The sequence below is a fragment of the Panthera uncia genome, chromosome A2 (assembly GCF_023721935.1).
Source record: "Panthera uncia isolate 11264 chromosome A2, Puncia_PCG_1.0, whole genome shotgun sequence".
NCBI lineage: Eukaryota > Metazoa > Chordata > Mammalia > Carnivora > Felidae > Panthera > Panthera uncia.
In genome coordinates, this window is record NC_064816.1 from 110834063 (window position 1) to 110849591 (window position 15529).

The following is a 15529-nucleotide window of genomic DNA, read 5'->3' on the forward strand; positions in this document are numbered from 1 at the left end:
TTTACGAGGCTGAGCATTGTAGAATGTGGCAAATGTGGAATGACTCCCAGCACTTTATTTTTGGTGTGTAGTTCTAACCCTTTCCTTGATTTTTTTTTTTTTATTGGACAGTGAAAAAGAGACACATATTCTATACAAGCCTGAAAGTAAGACTGTAACTCCAGAATTCTCATTCATTGTCTTACTTTGCTCTTATAAATGCCTGATACATACTTAATGTTCTTCCCTGTATGCAACCACAAATTTTTAGGCTTTCAATGGAAAAATTCAAATAATTAAGGAAATAACCAGAAATAAAATTATACTCATTCCATCAATTCTCTTATGCCCTGAAGCTAACACCATTAGAATTCCACTAAATGTTTATTAAATGTTTCTATTAGAAGTATCACGCCCTCCCTTCTTTTTGCTATAAAATTTTATCTTGAAAAACTCACCCATTACTATTATTTGTATATAATATTTTAATATAAGTTGATTAGTCTTTATTATATCTAATATTTAAATAATTGGGAAGGCTGATTTCATTATAAATTATTGTTATTTATCTTGAATCTCCCAAAGTGAACACTATTTCAGTATTCAAGTAGATTGCTTAATAAGAAGTACTATTCAGAAATTATATTTTATTGAACTTAACCTTTCATCAGTTAGAATTCAGAAATTCAGATTTGACGGTCATCAAGTGGGCCCCATTTGTGTGTGTGCTATATGCACCAAAAATTATCATTTTCATTGAATTGATCTCCTTTAAAGGAGGCAATTTAAGCAGTATTATTACTTAATTGAATTGTCTAGAATTAAGGTGGTATCCCTATAAACTATTATCATTAGATATTCCTTGGATATCACTGGTGAGAAGAGGCAAATATATTAATTGCTGACTGAAAAATGATAAAATCTTATTTTTTTTCCTGAGTATTGACAGAAAAAGGAGTCTTGGGTTGCTGTATTGAATTGAAATGATGTAATTCTTGTTATGATCCTTTTATAAAGTCTGTTGAGTCTTCCTTTCTCCCATCTGTACCTGTTCTTAAAGTTTTCAAGTGCTTAGTGATTACTAAAAAAGTTATTTATGTGTAACCATGCTCTACTCTTTTAGTACTGGTATTCTCAAATTGTAGGATGGGAATGTCTTATGATATTAATGCCTAAATAAAAGTTGACTTAATTGACCAGTTTTTATATGGACTGTTACTACCGGTAAAATGATGAGCTCTAAGGGCTTAGAACTTGGTAAAGGTCTTGGCTTGCCACTTCAGTATAGTGGAGAAATAGGAGACCGTGTCCTAGAGAAAAAGGGATTCTGCCTATTCCCTGCCAAAAACAAATAAGGACTGAGACCCAACAAGGTAAGGGCCAGAGCCTGTAAATTACAAAGGCAGAAAACCGTATGGTGCCGTGTCATATGAAACCATCAGGTTCAGAAGGATTACCCTGAGTACATTTTCTCATTCAGAACTCTGACAGATTCATCACTGAGCTTAGTGTCTGGCCCAATGTGGACACTCAAGTTTGAAAGGATGAATACACCAAGATAACTTTATATATAACACTTCACAAGCAGTTTTGTCAGTTTTATAGGACTGGGTTTAAACATAGGTGGGCCCTAAATCAAAAGAAATGAAGTTACCTTCCACTCAGAACACATTTTCCTGCTGGAAATATTGTTTGTTATAGGTATCAGTGTGCTTCACAGTGCTTTTTCTCACAGCATCATAGCCACCTTACCTCTTAAACAGGCCTTCACTGAGGAGACAGTCCCACTCTGTGATCAGGGTGGAAATGGGCAGTTATACATTGCATATTATTTTAAAAGACATGTACACGAAGAAGTGTAAATCTTAAATTAAAAAGTTAATAAGGCACATGGGGAACCTAGAAGAGCAGGCTCCTTTGTCAAAGAGCAACTCTTGATCTCAGGGTTGTGAGTTTGAGCCCCACATTGGATGTAGAGATTACTTAAATAAAAAATTAACAAAGCTTGTATGAGAGTGTATCAGTTGTGTTTGCCACCAGCAAAAGAGTGCTGTAGAAGCAGTGCACAGAGGTAAAAGGAAGAGCACTGCTCAAAGGATCAGGAGCGCCCATAGGAACAAAATATCCAAAGTGGGCAGCAGTCATCCCAAGTGGATTGGATCCTGGCTGTGTACCCAGGGGCCGACATTGTTGGAACGCAAGTGTGGGTCACCCTGGGTATCCCTTCAGCTTCGTTAGTTGTCGTTATAATAGGCATCCAGTGGTAATAAGGTCCTCTACAGCTTGGGCACAGTAGCTGTTCCGTGAGCTTGTTTGCATGCAGTTTGGTTAGAGAGGCGGTACTCACATTCATATGGAAGAGACTGGAGTACATTCTGAAGTAAATTCTCAGGAGAGTGCTCTTCCTTCCTAAAATGTCTTCTAAAATATTGAGAGCCTCAGTTCTTCTCTCTTCAAGCATCTCCACCACACACTATTTTGTAGTTTTATTCTAAAACCAACCTGACAGCCCCTTGCTGTCACCCTTCAGGGATCTGTTTCTTTTTGTGTTTAGTCACTGCGTCTGCAAGAAACCCCAGTGAAGTACAGCTAACCACAGGAGGGATGATACCAGACTCATTCTCTGTAAGCCATAGTTATCATAAATTAACAGATCAATCCCCTAAAAAAGTCTGGGAGAGAGCAGAAATAGAGCTGTAGTTTTATTATTTTGTTTTGTTTCTGTAATAGAGCAGTAGGTATTTGATTAAGGGGTGTAAGGGGGAAGGAATGAGAAAACTAAACATGGCATCTGTGTGTGGTGGTGCTTTAAAGACTCCAGCCATTCTGAAATGAGCCGGAGAGTAGTGGGCATATGAACACAGGACTACAGGGATAAGGGTCAGGTTGAGGGTAATCCTCAGAGAAGTAGAAAAATTACCACTACCATGGCACTTGGAATTTTCTCTTGGCTAATTTGGGTAATTGTTCATATGATGACCCAGAGGCACAGTAAGATCTGTCATCCTAGAAGTATTAAATCACGTCCAAATAGGTTTGCTGTGATTATTTTCTTTGAAAATTGATGATCAGGTTTTAAGAGAAAATTATCCTCAGTGGTTATAAACAACAGAACATATTGTATGGACTATGTCCAGAAGCAGGAAGCAGTTAGAGGCTGAGGTCAGTGAGGAAGCCACTGAACACAGCCAATCAAAAGTCCCAATATGGGATGGACAGTAATGGCCTTGTTGATATGAAGAGCTCCACCTGAGTTGGATTTGTCCATGGAAGCTTCATGGAGGTTTTCTTGAGGGAAACTTACTGGTAGAGTTTGGATAGGAAGAAAGAGAAAAGACAAGAATATATTGAATCCTAAGTATGTTTGCATCTTTTTGGTTTGATAAGTATGGTTATTAAAATTTTTCATGTGAGCTTCCAAAGTATTACTTAGCTGAATGGAATCTAACTTTGTGCTTTAAAAAAAGAAATTAGATGTAGGTGGAAGAACTGAAGGACTAGGCCATTGGTCATTTTTCTTTTGTGATGCCTTTTTTTTTTTTTTTTTTTGGTTCTTTTTCTTTGTTTTATTTGTTCTGTTGGTTGGTTACTTTTGTTTTGTTTTGTTTTTGTAAATGAAAGCACCTCTTTAGGAGAAAGAGCATTTCAAGTTTAGGGTATATGAACTAAGGCAAATCAGTCTTTCTAAACTTCAGCTTTCTGGTCTATTAAGAAAGTTTAAAGCTTCTCAGCATTTGTGTGAGCATCAGTTATGTTCATTTGACTCCATCTTTTCTTTGACCTTCACTCACTCAGCTTCTCCCTGCCACATCTTTAGGATTCTTCATCTTCCATATTTAAACATAAAAAGGCTTCTCATCTTCCTTTGTTCATCTCCTTTGTCTCTTCACCTTCCCCAACTCTTCCAAACCTCTTGCCTGCCCTTGTCCAGCATCTCCCCTACTCTGTCCATCTGAGACAGCAGATGTTCATCCCATCTAGTGAGAACAGTTTATTAAAGGAGTCTGTTACTGCATTTCAAGATTTGGGACAGTCATTTAAAGCGTAGTGTGCCTTCCCGTGCCAAGATTTGCAAGTTAGGGCTGTAAAGGCAGATCTTGTGTTGAAGTAACTGGCAGAGCGCTAGCATAGGGGTGCTTCATGGATTCTCCACGCAAAGCACAAGGGCTCTTATAAAGCCTAACATCCTTCTCAGGGTCCACTTTTGCATTGAGCTTCATTTCATATTTAAATTTCTGAGTAATTCAGGTTTGAGTTTTGTTTTCTGGTGGTATGGTATTCATCTGAGAGTTGAAGGGAAGACATTTTGTGACTTTATAAAGCCGCAGGTTTTTTGTTTTAAAGTCGGTCCCACGCCCAGGATGGAGCCCAATGTGGGGCTTGAACTCATGACCCCCAAGATCAAGATCTGAGCTGAGACTGAGTCTGACACTTAAACTTACTGAGCCACCCAGACACCCAGCAGCAGTTATTCTTAATCAGTAATTCCCTTTCATCAGGTCTCTGCCCTTCCTTCAGGCTCCTTGCCAATTTTAACAATCATTAACAGCTGAGAAATGGCCACTTACATGCTTGTTGTTCCTTATTTATCTCACAGTTTACTACAGCACAGCCATGCCCCACCCACCCCCACCCAGCCCCCACTGTGGAAGCCCTTTCTTCCTAACTACAATGCTGTATTTCTTGAAGAACTTAAATTACAAGAGCAGTTTCTCCTAATGGCTGATTATTTAAATCCCTTTCTGGAGTTTGGAAGGTTAATATGTTCTCAGCAATATTTGTGTGACCCTGTTGAAAATAGTGTATTTCAAAATGGGTATGGCCTGAGAAATTACTTGGCATGATCAAATGTTTACTTCTGAAAACCAGAGTGCCCTGGTAAGTGTGCTGTTTGGAAGGAAGGCAGAAAGACTGCTTCTGATCTGTCCTGTAGTTGAAACTCAGCCTCATAGTATAGTAGCTATTTATGTGTTTCAGTTCTTAAAACCTGAAATTAATTTTACTTCCACCTTTGTGTTAAAACATTCGCACTATTATAAACATCTGCTCTGAGAAGTTGTTTCCCTTGTACCATATTTTTGCTACCATTTGCCTGATTGATGTATTTACTTTTTCTGTTTGTTTGTTTTTAATGTTTATTTTTGAGAGAAAGACAGAGTGCAAGGGAGGGGCAGAGAGAGACAGAGACACAGGCTCCCAAGCAGGCTCCAGGCTGTCAGCACAGAGCCCGACATGGGGCATGAACCCATGGACCACGAGGTCATAAACTGAGCCAAAGTCGGACGCTTGACCAACTGAGCCACCCAGGTGCCCCTACTTTTTCTGTTTAAATAAACACATGTAGAAAATTCAAATATAGCAAGATATAAAGGAGAAAGCCAAAGCACTCCCAGTATCAAAAGACAGTTCTCAGAAGTTAGTGAATATCATTCCAGTCCTCTCATTTTACATATATAAGATCATACTGTACACGCTATCTTGTAAAAACTATTTTTTACTCTTTCAGCATTTATATTGTGGAAGTATTTTCATGTCAGTGAAAATACCATCCTTTCAAAGGGCTACAGAGTGTTCCGTCATAGGGATATAACATAATTTATCTGAAGCTAAGGATATACCATAATTTGTTTAATGCTTATCTTCTTCATGCACATTTGGCCTAATTCCCATTTTTCCCTGTTAAAATACCCCTGCAGTGAAACATCTTGTATATGCCAACTTTACACTGTCCCAATTTTTTCTGGAGAGTAAATTCCTAGGAGAAGAATTGTTCTAGCTAAGGATAAAGATGGAAACTCTTTCAGTTTACCAAAAAAGTAGATAAAAGCTTGGTTCCTAACATCAGCTACTGTTTGTTGGTGGGTCATAGGTTTCCTGTACCTCAGTAGTGCAGCCACCAGAGGCCCAGGGACTAGAGTGACAAGATGCACACTGGAGTCAGTATAAAGACATCACTACAATGAGGAACTGACTCATTGGACTAGGAGCCCCGTGCAGCAGCATCTACAGTCTTTGACCTTTAGAAAGTCAAAAATGAAGGTGGTTCAGCTGAAAGACATTCCCACAAATCTGGCCTATCTCCCAACAAAAACATTCCCATCAGTACGCTAAGCCTTCGGCCAAATACCATACAAAGACATGGGGGAAATCACTGTTTTCAGAGAGGCTGTGGTTTTAGTGCTCAATTATTATTTTTCTAAGTGATAAGATATGGAGACTGTGCATGAGGACCTCAGTGGCCCTCTCGCCAGCATCTTGATTGGTAGATGAGGGTGGTTCAGGTCCTTTGATGTCAAGTCAAATGCCCAGAGTGACTTAGCTAGAAATACAACAGGAATAAGAAGAACCCAGATTATTCCACTCCCAGTCCAGTGTTCTTTCTAGGAGGCCCTATAAGAAGATTTTTAGAGAGCAGGGCAGCGTAGGAGTTAAGAGCACAGCTTTGGAGTCTTGACAAATTGGGACTTAAATCTTGGATTCACTACTTTCTAACACTGTGATCTTGACATGGTACTTAACTCTCTAAGATATCATCATCTATAAAATAAGCTCATTCCTCATGGAGTTATTGAGGAAATTAAATAAAATGTTTTAAGATATTTCAGCATAGCTCCTGGAAGGGGAAGTGCTTGAAATAAGTCAGATAATGGCTTTACAGAAAGTGCTTACAATTTGGACATTGTAAACTCAGATTAGATTGACTCCTTGAAGTTTCTGCAAGAAATCTTAAGGGTTTTTTTTCTTTTATTTATTTAATTTTTTTTTGCTGTTTTGTTAATTTTGTTTTCCTTTTTTTCTAAGACCCCATCTTTCCTATGTTTGCTTGGTTTCCTCTCAAAATGATCCAAAATAAAATTCTCGAGTCTTAAAAATAAAAAGTATTTCTTTTATTTTGGATTTTGCTTGTCTTGATTGTTAAAATATCTGTGTGTGGTGTCTTTATTTTTTGAAGATTCATGTGTTTTCAGAATGCAGATTGTATAAAATCAGTCCTTACTCTCAAGGAAAACAGCAAGCTGATATTTTTGCCTTGAGGGATTTAGAGAGGCGATTACAGCCCCTCACCTCAAGAAGCATTTCACTGTAGTACCACACCACTGCTGGAAAATCATACAGGACACGATGTAATGGAGTGCTCAGTCATCAAGCCCAGACTTAAGTGTGGTGGGGATTCAGAAAAAGACAGGGAAGCCTACAAAAAGGAAAGAAGCCTTGAGCTTGAAAAAAATGTTGAATGTGGTATATATCACAGCAGAGACCAGAAAGGCTAAGGACAAAGGAAGACAGGACTTTATACATGAGTGTATATGTGTGTGGATGCATAAATGAGTGATGTGTCAAAACTTCCTTCTACCTGTGTCTTTTCCAGGCTTTCCAGTTATCCCATTTTCATATCAGCAGTCAGGCACAGAAACGTGCATGAAATTGATACTCAATAAAACTTAACTGAGTTACATTGTTTTTAGAGTAACAGTTCCATGCCCACACATATACAATGTAACTCTAGTGCTATGTATGTGTCTGGACTTACAGGAAAGCTGCGTGTCTAACTTGACCTGTAGCCTAGGAGCTCAGAGCCATAAGCAACCCTTCCTCTACCTGCAGGCCCCAAGTTGGGAATGGTCCTATTGCTAGGATAAGACCTGGCATTCCTACCCACAGAGGCTTTAAGTCAGACTTCTAATCTGTATTTTTACCCTCTCTGCTTGCTCTCTCAACTGCACACATTATCTCCTAGGCAGTATAACAAGTTACTAAAGGGCAAACATCAAATCACCTTCTTAGTATTGTTTTGGATGAAGTGTAGATGGGGGCAGTTAGTAGATGGGAGTGAGATCTACCATACGTACATGTGAGTAAAACTCCCTTCCCTCAAACATGGATACAACCAAAGCCAGGTATTTTCAAGCACAGGTGCATACCTGTGTATACCTGACAGGTGTATTTAATGAGCTAAAATATAAAATATTAAATTTTAGCTGAAATGAAGTCGGATTTACATTCTAGGTAAAATTCTTGCAAAGGTTATTTCATCTATCTGCCTTGAAGATGAACTCTTAGGTAAGAATATTATATGTAGTTAGTATTTATCAAGCTTAGCGTCTACAATGTACATTGACCAATGACAGTATTTGGAGAATTGAAAAAGATTTAAAAATTTGAGGATTTCTAAAGAAATCCGGGCCCAAATTGCAAGTAGATACAAGCATGTGCATGTGCCTATCTATTCCTGGTCACACATGTGTGCACACACACTGGATAATCATTTTTCCCTTGAGCTTATAGTTCTAAGAGCACAATTTATTTTAATTCTTAAATCTGAAGCCTAAGCCCTATGTGACAGGTACATATGAGAACTCATTTATTCCTTACTCAAACCCTTGGGTAGTATCAAAAGTTAGAACTATTCTATTATCAAACTCTTGGGAGTTATTTGTTTTGTTTTGTTTTCTTTTTGGAACTTCATATCCTAGCGTCTAAATGTTCAAACTCATTTAGCTAAAAGAAAAAGTATTTTGTTTGTGTGTTTAATCCCAGCTCATACATGGGCAGTTATTTTTAATTTGAAGAGTAGCGGGTCTTAGAGATCATTTAAAAGGATATATCACCCACTTTCTCATCCTGAAATAAAGGAAGAGCAGGAAAAGATAATGTTCTTGAGAATATCTTTAGAAATTATGGGAAAGTTCCCATACTGCTTTCTAATAATATCAAATAAATTGGGTGTAAAAGTGGCAAGACTTGAGATTCAGTGAATTAACAATGTATTTTATGAATGAAACTGAAGTTCTCTACTTATAAAGTTGGTCAGGTCGGAATTATGAGTAGATTTGCAGAATATGTAAGAGAGTCATTAGTTTACTTTTGAGGGATCATTCCCTGTAGAGTATGGTCATTACTTTCTCTCTTATTTTTTTTTTTTTCATTCTGTGGTATGCAACTCTAAGAAAACAAATTTTTAAAATAATTTTCCCATTTTTCAGTGTCCATTGAGCAAAACAAACTTTGGGAAAATGTTATATTTATCCTATAGTTTTGTATGCCTGCCATAGGTATACCACTGAGTAACCCAGGGGGATCCCAAATTGAGAATAAAGCAAGGATTAAGACTCTTGTTTTTCTAGGGGTGCCTGGGTGGCTCAGTCAGTTAAGCATCTGCCTTCAGCTCAGGTCATGATCTCGCAGTTTGTGAGTTCAAGCCCCACATCAGGCTCTGCACTCAGTACTGAGCCTGCTTCAGATCCTCTGTCGCCCTTTCTCTCTCTCTCTCTCTCTCTCTCTCTCTCTCTCTCTCAAAAATAAAAATAAACATTAAAAGAAAAAGAATTTGTATTAAAAAATAAAAAGTCTCTTGTTTTTCTGGTCACCTAAAGAGCAGAATGTTCATCATCACAAGGAGTCAAGGTGCTCTGCATAAGGGGGTCTTTTTCCTGAGACTTCCTGGTGTTGTATGATGCTTTGATCTAATCTGATGAATGCCTAAAACAGTGGGCGCTAGTATGACAGATATCCATCAGATTTTCCCAAAGGGCACTGAGCGTTAATAATCACACACACACTGCTTTGCTCAGTGACAGCAGGAATTGTTTGGATTTCTGCCAGTCCCAAATTATTTTTAGACATTTTCAGAAAGCAGCAGAAACACTATAGCTTCCTTGTTCAAAAAAAAAAGGGGGGCGGGGGGTGGAATCAAAGATGCTGTAGCTTTGGGAGAATCCCCATACATTTACACAGAAAAAGGTATCCTTGGATGTATCAGACATAGTGAGGAAACTAAATGGTGCTGTGAACCACCCTTATTGTGAAGTACTGATTATGTGCTCATTTTTAATCACTGGGAAGAAAAAAGTGAGCTTCCAGCCTAGTTGAACAGATTCTTCAAGTATTCCATAGTAAATATCACAGCTTTAAGAGTCCATCTGAATAAACTGGCTCAACTGAATATTTTTAAAAAGTTAATATTACAGAAGTCCACAAAATACCTTCTCGCCTTAGATGTCAGGAAGATCACAGCACCTTAAACTTCATGTTAGCCAATGATTATTTACATCTCTCAGTGTATCTGGCAGGGAAGGGATGGCTAGAGTTACATTTGAAATAGGCCTTTTTCTAAGTAACAAAAGTACTTCACTTATTTTAGAATTTTCTTGTATTATTATGCTTAGTAACAGAAGGAATAGGAGACTGGTGGTAGGGATGCATTCAAATGTGTGACAGTTTAATCTGGAGCCAGAAAACACCCAAAGCAGCCACTATCTTCCTCTCGCCCTCTGCCCCCACCTAACCGACATTCTGAAGAAATCACACAAGATTAAGTTAGATAATGTCTCAAGCCAAACATTGTGATATGTACTCTAGTAAATTAACAAACATATTTTGTATTTTCTCAACTATGTCTTTGCCTCATCTGTATCAATTTGCCTCATCAGATCAATGCCTCATCTGATCAATAAGATAAGATCATCTTATCATCTGATAAGTTTTGCATTACTGACCATTTTTTTCCTGTTACAGGATTATAGCTGGACAGACATCCGCTGCCCCTTTGAAAAACGAAGGGATGCAGCATGTGTGTTTTGGGACAACGTAGTGTACATTTTGGGGGGCTCTCAGCTTTTCCCCATAAAACGAATGGATTGCTACAATGTCGTGAAGGATAGCTGGTATTCCAAGCTGGGCCCTCCGACACCTCGAGACAGCCTTGCTGCCTGTGCTGCAGAAGGCAAAATTTATACATCTGGAGGTTCCGAAGTCGGTAAGGACTTACTTGGTATCTTTGTTTGCAAAAAGTGTTTTACCAAGTATCTTGGTAAAGTTTCTTGGCTTTTCATATTTATATAAACAACTGGTATGGTCTTTTTAACATAACTTACATACACATCTGTCACATTGTACAGCCCATTTCCCTGAAGGTTTACCTTACTTCGTTAATTTTACAAGAACTTCAGCTTCCTGAGTTACGTTAACTGTCCCATTTTTCTCTCATGCCGTCTAGATTTTAGTTCTATGTAGATTGCTTTAAGATACATAGTATTTGCTTTAACGATTTCAGAGTGTGGCTCACTCATAGACTCTTTAAGATTTCTTTACTACATTCTTGCTTTTAAAATCTATATTGCCTTTTTAGAACAGCATATGGGCTTGGGTGTAAAACACCTTTCTCTTTAATGGATAATTTGTTAGCATCAGGAGTGGTCTTTTTCTAAATGAGTAGTTTTTCTAAATGAATATTCTAGGCGCAGACTGGATATATAATAGCATTTACATGCTTTCACCTTTTCAGATAATTTCTTTAGCTAAATAATGGGTTTATAAAGAAAACTAGAAAGACCAAGTAAACCTAAGGTACAGAATTTAAATGTTAATTAAGTCTTTATTTTCTTTGATAATTTTTATATTAGGCCAGAGAATGTTTTACTTTTGGTCAGCATATTTATCTGTTTGATGTTTTTACTCCCCCACTAGATGTCAAAAATATTTAGATTCTAAAATATTAGAAAATTTAAAGTTTTTTTTAAGTTTATTTTGAAAGAGAGGGAGCATGAGCAAACACTGGGGAGGGTCCGAGAGAAAGGGAGAGAAAGAATCCCAAGCAGGCTCCATGCTGTCAGCATGGGACCCCATGCAGGGCTCGATCACAGCCTGAGCCAAAATCAAGAGTTGGACACTCATCCTCGTGACACCCAAGAAACCCAGAAAAATTAAAGATTTTTAAAATGTGACTTAAGAAGTGACCTTTTCCCCCCTTTCTTTTTTTCCTTTTTTTTTCTTTTACCCCCTTTAAAAGCATTCTTCATAGAATGTCTATGAAGACATTTCAAACACAATAAATACTAAAGATAATAGAAAGTAACTGTTCTATAGATACACTTTTTATAGAAAGTATAATACGTAACTTTACTTCTTCAGCAATTACTGAGTTTTTTACTTAAATAGTAATTTCTTATATCTGCCACATACCCTGTATTTCCCCTTAATATCAACCAATTGAATCTATCAAATTGAAAATGTTCAAGGGGCGCCTGGGTGGCTCAGTCGGTTAAGCGGCCGACTTCGGCTCAGGTCATGATCTTGCGGTCCGTGAGTTCGAGCCCCGCGTCGGGCTCTGTGCTGACAGCTCAGAGCCTGGAGCCTGCTTCGGATTCTGTGTCTCCCTCTCTCTGACCCTCCCCCGTTCATGCTCTGTCTCTCTCTGTCTCAAAAATAAATAAACGTTAAAAAAAAAAAATTAAAAAAAAAAGAAAATGTTCTAAAAGTTAAAAAGAAGTTAATGTTAATCAGGACGGTTGCTTCTTCCATTTGTTATTCCCTGAATTTTGCCTTCTGTAGAGACCTTGGTTGTGGTTGAGAATTATAAGGGTGTTGTTAGCATTAGCAAAGTCCAGAAGAGTGGGAGATGAGAAATCATTTGGTTAAATTTTAACGTTTTTCTTCGGAAGGAAAAAAGCACCTGTTTCTTCATTAGTATTATTTCTAAAATTCTCTATTGAGCCCCTATAACTTGCAGAAGTTGCAAAACAGGATGAATATATGTTTTGCTATTAAAACATATAATCAAATTACATCAGTCATGCAGTGGTACCTTGAGAATATACTTCAGAATGGCCCAGCATGACTTCAGGGCTTACTCACACAACCACTAAGAGTAGTCAGGAAGAATAGTTTTGTTAATGGTGCAGTGACTATTACAGAATGTTAAATTATAATCCTTAGAATATTATCAGATCATAGTTTTCAGGGTATAAGGTATGGATTTATCATCTATAAATAACTAGTTTCTCATATCTCTAATTATCCAAACATTGGAAGTTTGGATAATTCCCATCATGCATAACTGGGCTTGAAGACATACATAATGTTATTTATTTAATTTTTCTTCTGAATTCAAACCAATCTTTTCCTAAATTACCAACAAATAAGTATCTTCAGCAGATCCTTTTTTTTTTTTTTTAATATTTTCTAAGGTCTATACAAACAGGGTTAGCTTTTTCTTAAGCTATTCCTACATTTTGCTGTTATTGTTAATTAAGTTTAGAAAAGACTCTACAACTGTAAATTCCTCCCTCCAGTAACTAGGGACTTACTTCTACAATCAGCTCACTCCAAGCCCACACACACACTAAGCTAAGTCTGGTTGGGCCTTTTCTTTTACAGGAAACTCAGCGCTGTATTTATTTGAGTGCTATGATACAAGAACTGAAAGCTGGCACACAAAGCCCAGCATGTTGACTCAGCGCTGCAGCCACGGGATGGTGGAAGCCAACGGCCTGATCTATGTTTGTGGTGGAAGTTTAGGGAACAATGTTTCTGGGCGCGTGCTGAATTCCTGTGAGGTTTATGATCCTGCCACAGAAACGTATGTATCAGTTTAAAAGTCCTATTTTAAAATCATGCAAGAACAGACCTGTTCTTAAGTCATTGAAATCACACTGGGTATAATTCGTCTTTTAAGTAACATCGTTCTTTAGATATAAGGGTTTGTAAACTTATGTGTAGAAGTGTGTGGGAATAACCTTATGCATAACTCATTAAAACTACACTGTATAAACAAAAAAAAAGTCTTCTTTCAGTTAATTGTATGTAAGCTCAGAGGAAGAAGATGGCAAAAGGCAAAGGAGCCCAACAGAAGAATTTAGTTCTCGTATCAAGAATGTGCATACACTTGGGAATGTGCTAGGTTTGGGACATTCATGGCCTGGACCACTCCTCTATGCTTTAAGAAATGGCTTGACCTTATATACCCTGTGGGAGCTGCTTTCTTTCTGTTCTTGTTTGTGCAGCAGATGCTGTGAATGGGACAAGTATGACTTGATTCATCAAAGTCATAAAATACTTTTGTTTGAGGTCAGGAAATGTAGGGGAGGACAGGGAAAAATTTATGATCAGTAGTAAATTTGCCTTTAATTGGGAATATCATATATTGATTGGTTTGTATCATTAATAAATTGTACCCCTAGGTATAATGTCTTAATTCTGAGTTTGTATGGGTAGATACATATTTTTCCAGTAAGATTATTCTTAAATCCAGGAAGTAAGTAACTGCTTTTTTAAAGACAAAATGCTAAAGAAATAAATGGTTAGACAGCTTTTCTGACCTTATAATTAATGATGGAACCTGTTCAATGTAGACAAAGACAAAGCTAATGTGCAAATTACTGAACAGTAGGGGGCGTGGGTAAGTAAAATGCCATTAAACTAATAAGGAAACGACCACGGGTAATATCCAAGTCAGACCTTTTTTTGATACTCAGAAACAGCCAAAGAGATTTGATAAGACAAGTAACTTACTGATTTGAAAGCATTGTTCTTCCTTTACCAGAACCAATTATTAGGTAAATATGTTCAACTTAAACATTATGCCAAAGAACTGCACCATAAGTCTTACGTTCAAGTTTTACATTTAGGAAATATTGCCAGCTTATAAAACATAGAAGTCTTCTACTCCAGCTATTGTTTTTTTGTTGTTGTTGTTTTGTTTTGTTTTTTTTTTTAGTGGAAAGTAATAATTTAATTATAAAATGTGATTTAGCCATGTACCATTATTTACTTATACTTCCACCCATTTTTAAAGGATTTAAAATCAGTAATTCCTTCCCCAAACAAAGCTGCAGTTACAGTTGTTCTTTTCTCATTTTTTTTGCCCAGCTGGTTACCAGTGCTAGTAATAGAATTGAAAGCAACTTATCTTGAAACTTACCTTTGCTGAAGTGTTGAGACTAGAAAATCTCTCAGAGATCATCAAATTTACTATTCCTCAGTGTTTTTCAAAATATACCTTTGTACTTGCCAGAACACACTGGGGATACCCCTTATCTCATCCCATCATCTGTCAGTTGAGCTATCCACCCCATCTTGTCCCAAATTACAGGAGGGGGGTGTATGCCAACTCTCTTCCCTCCTGTATCCCTGAGATACCTCTGCTTTGCCTCTGAGAAATTTTATGCTCAAAGACTAGTACTGCATATTAGTTGGAAAACTGTGGTCTCATTCATCCTGCTGCCTAATTATTTTTTTCATTTCTAAAAAAATTTCTTAAAGTAGAACCCATACCAGATAAACACCAGGATTCTAAATTTTGAGGTCTTTATTCAGGCACTGTCAGTGTAAATTAGTATATTCTTATTCATAGCAGCAGGGAAGAAGTATAAAGGAATTCTGCCCCTCAATATTTTTTTTTTAAGTTATTTATTTTTGAGAGATAGAGAGCAAGAGCAGTAGCTGGGGAAGGGCAGAGAGAGAGAGAATCCCAAGCAGGCCGGTGCAGATCTCTACATGGGGCTTAGTCTCACACACCATCAGATCATGCATGACCTGAGCTGAAATCCAGAGTTGGATGCTTAACTGACTGAGCCACCCGGGCACCTCTGCAACCTCAATATTTTATTATTATTATTATTATTATTATTTATTTATTTACTTACTTATTTTTGAGAGACAGAGAGTGACAGAGCACAAGTTGGGGAGGGGTAGAGAGAGAGAGAAGGAGACTGAATCCAAAGCAGGCTCCAGGCTCCAGGCTCCAGGCTCCAGGCTCCAGGCTCCAGGCTCC

At 37.6% G+C, this 15529-nt stretch overlaps 1 protein-coding gene across 4 annotated transcripts in view; it reads left to right on the forward strand.

Moving 5' to 3' along the window:
* KLHL7 (kelch like family member 7) overlaps positions 1-15529 on the forward strand; it is a 69480-nt gene that overhangs the window by 48904 nt on the left and 5047 nt on the right. For all 4 annotated transcript variants that reach the window (XM_049642890.1, XM_049642888.1, XM_049642892.1 and 1 more), the window contains 2 exons: positions 10495-10735; positions 13135-13336. In XM_049642890.1, the coding sequence (XP_049498847.1) occupies positions 10495-10735; positions 13135-13336 (443 nt within the window). The remainder of the gene's footprint in view (positions 1-10494; positions 10736-13134; positions 13337-15529) is intronic.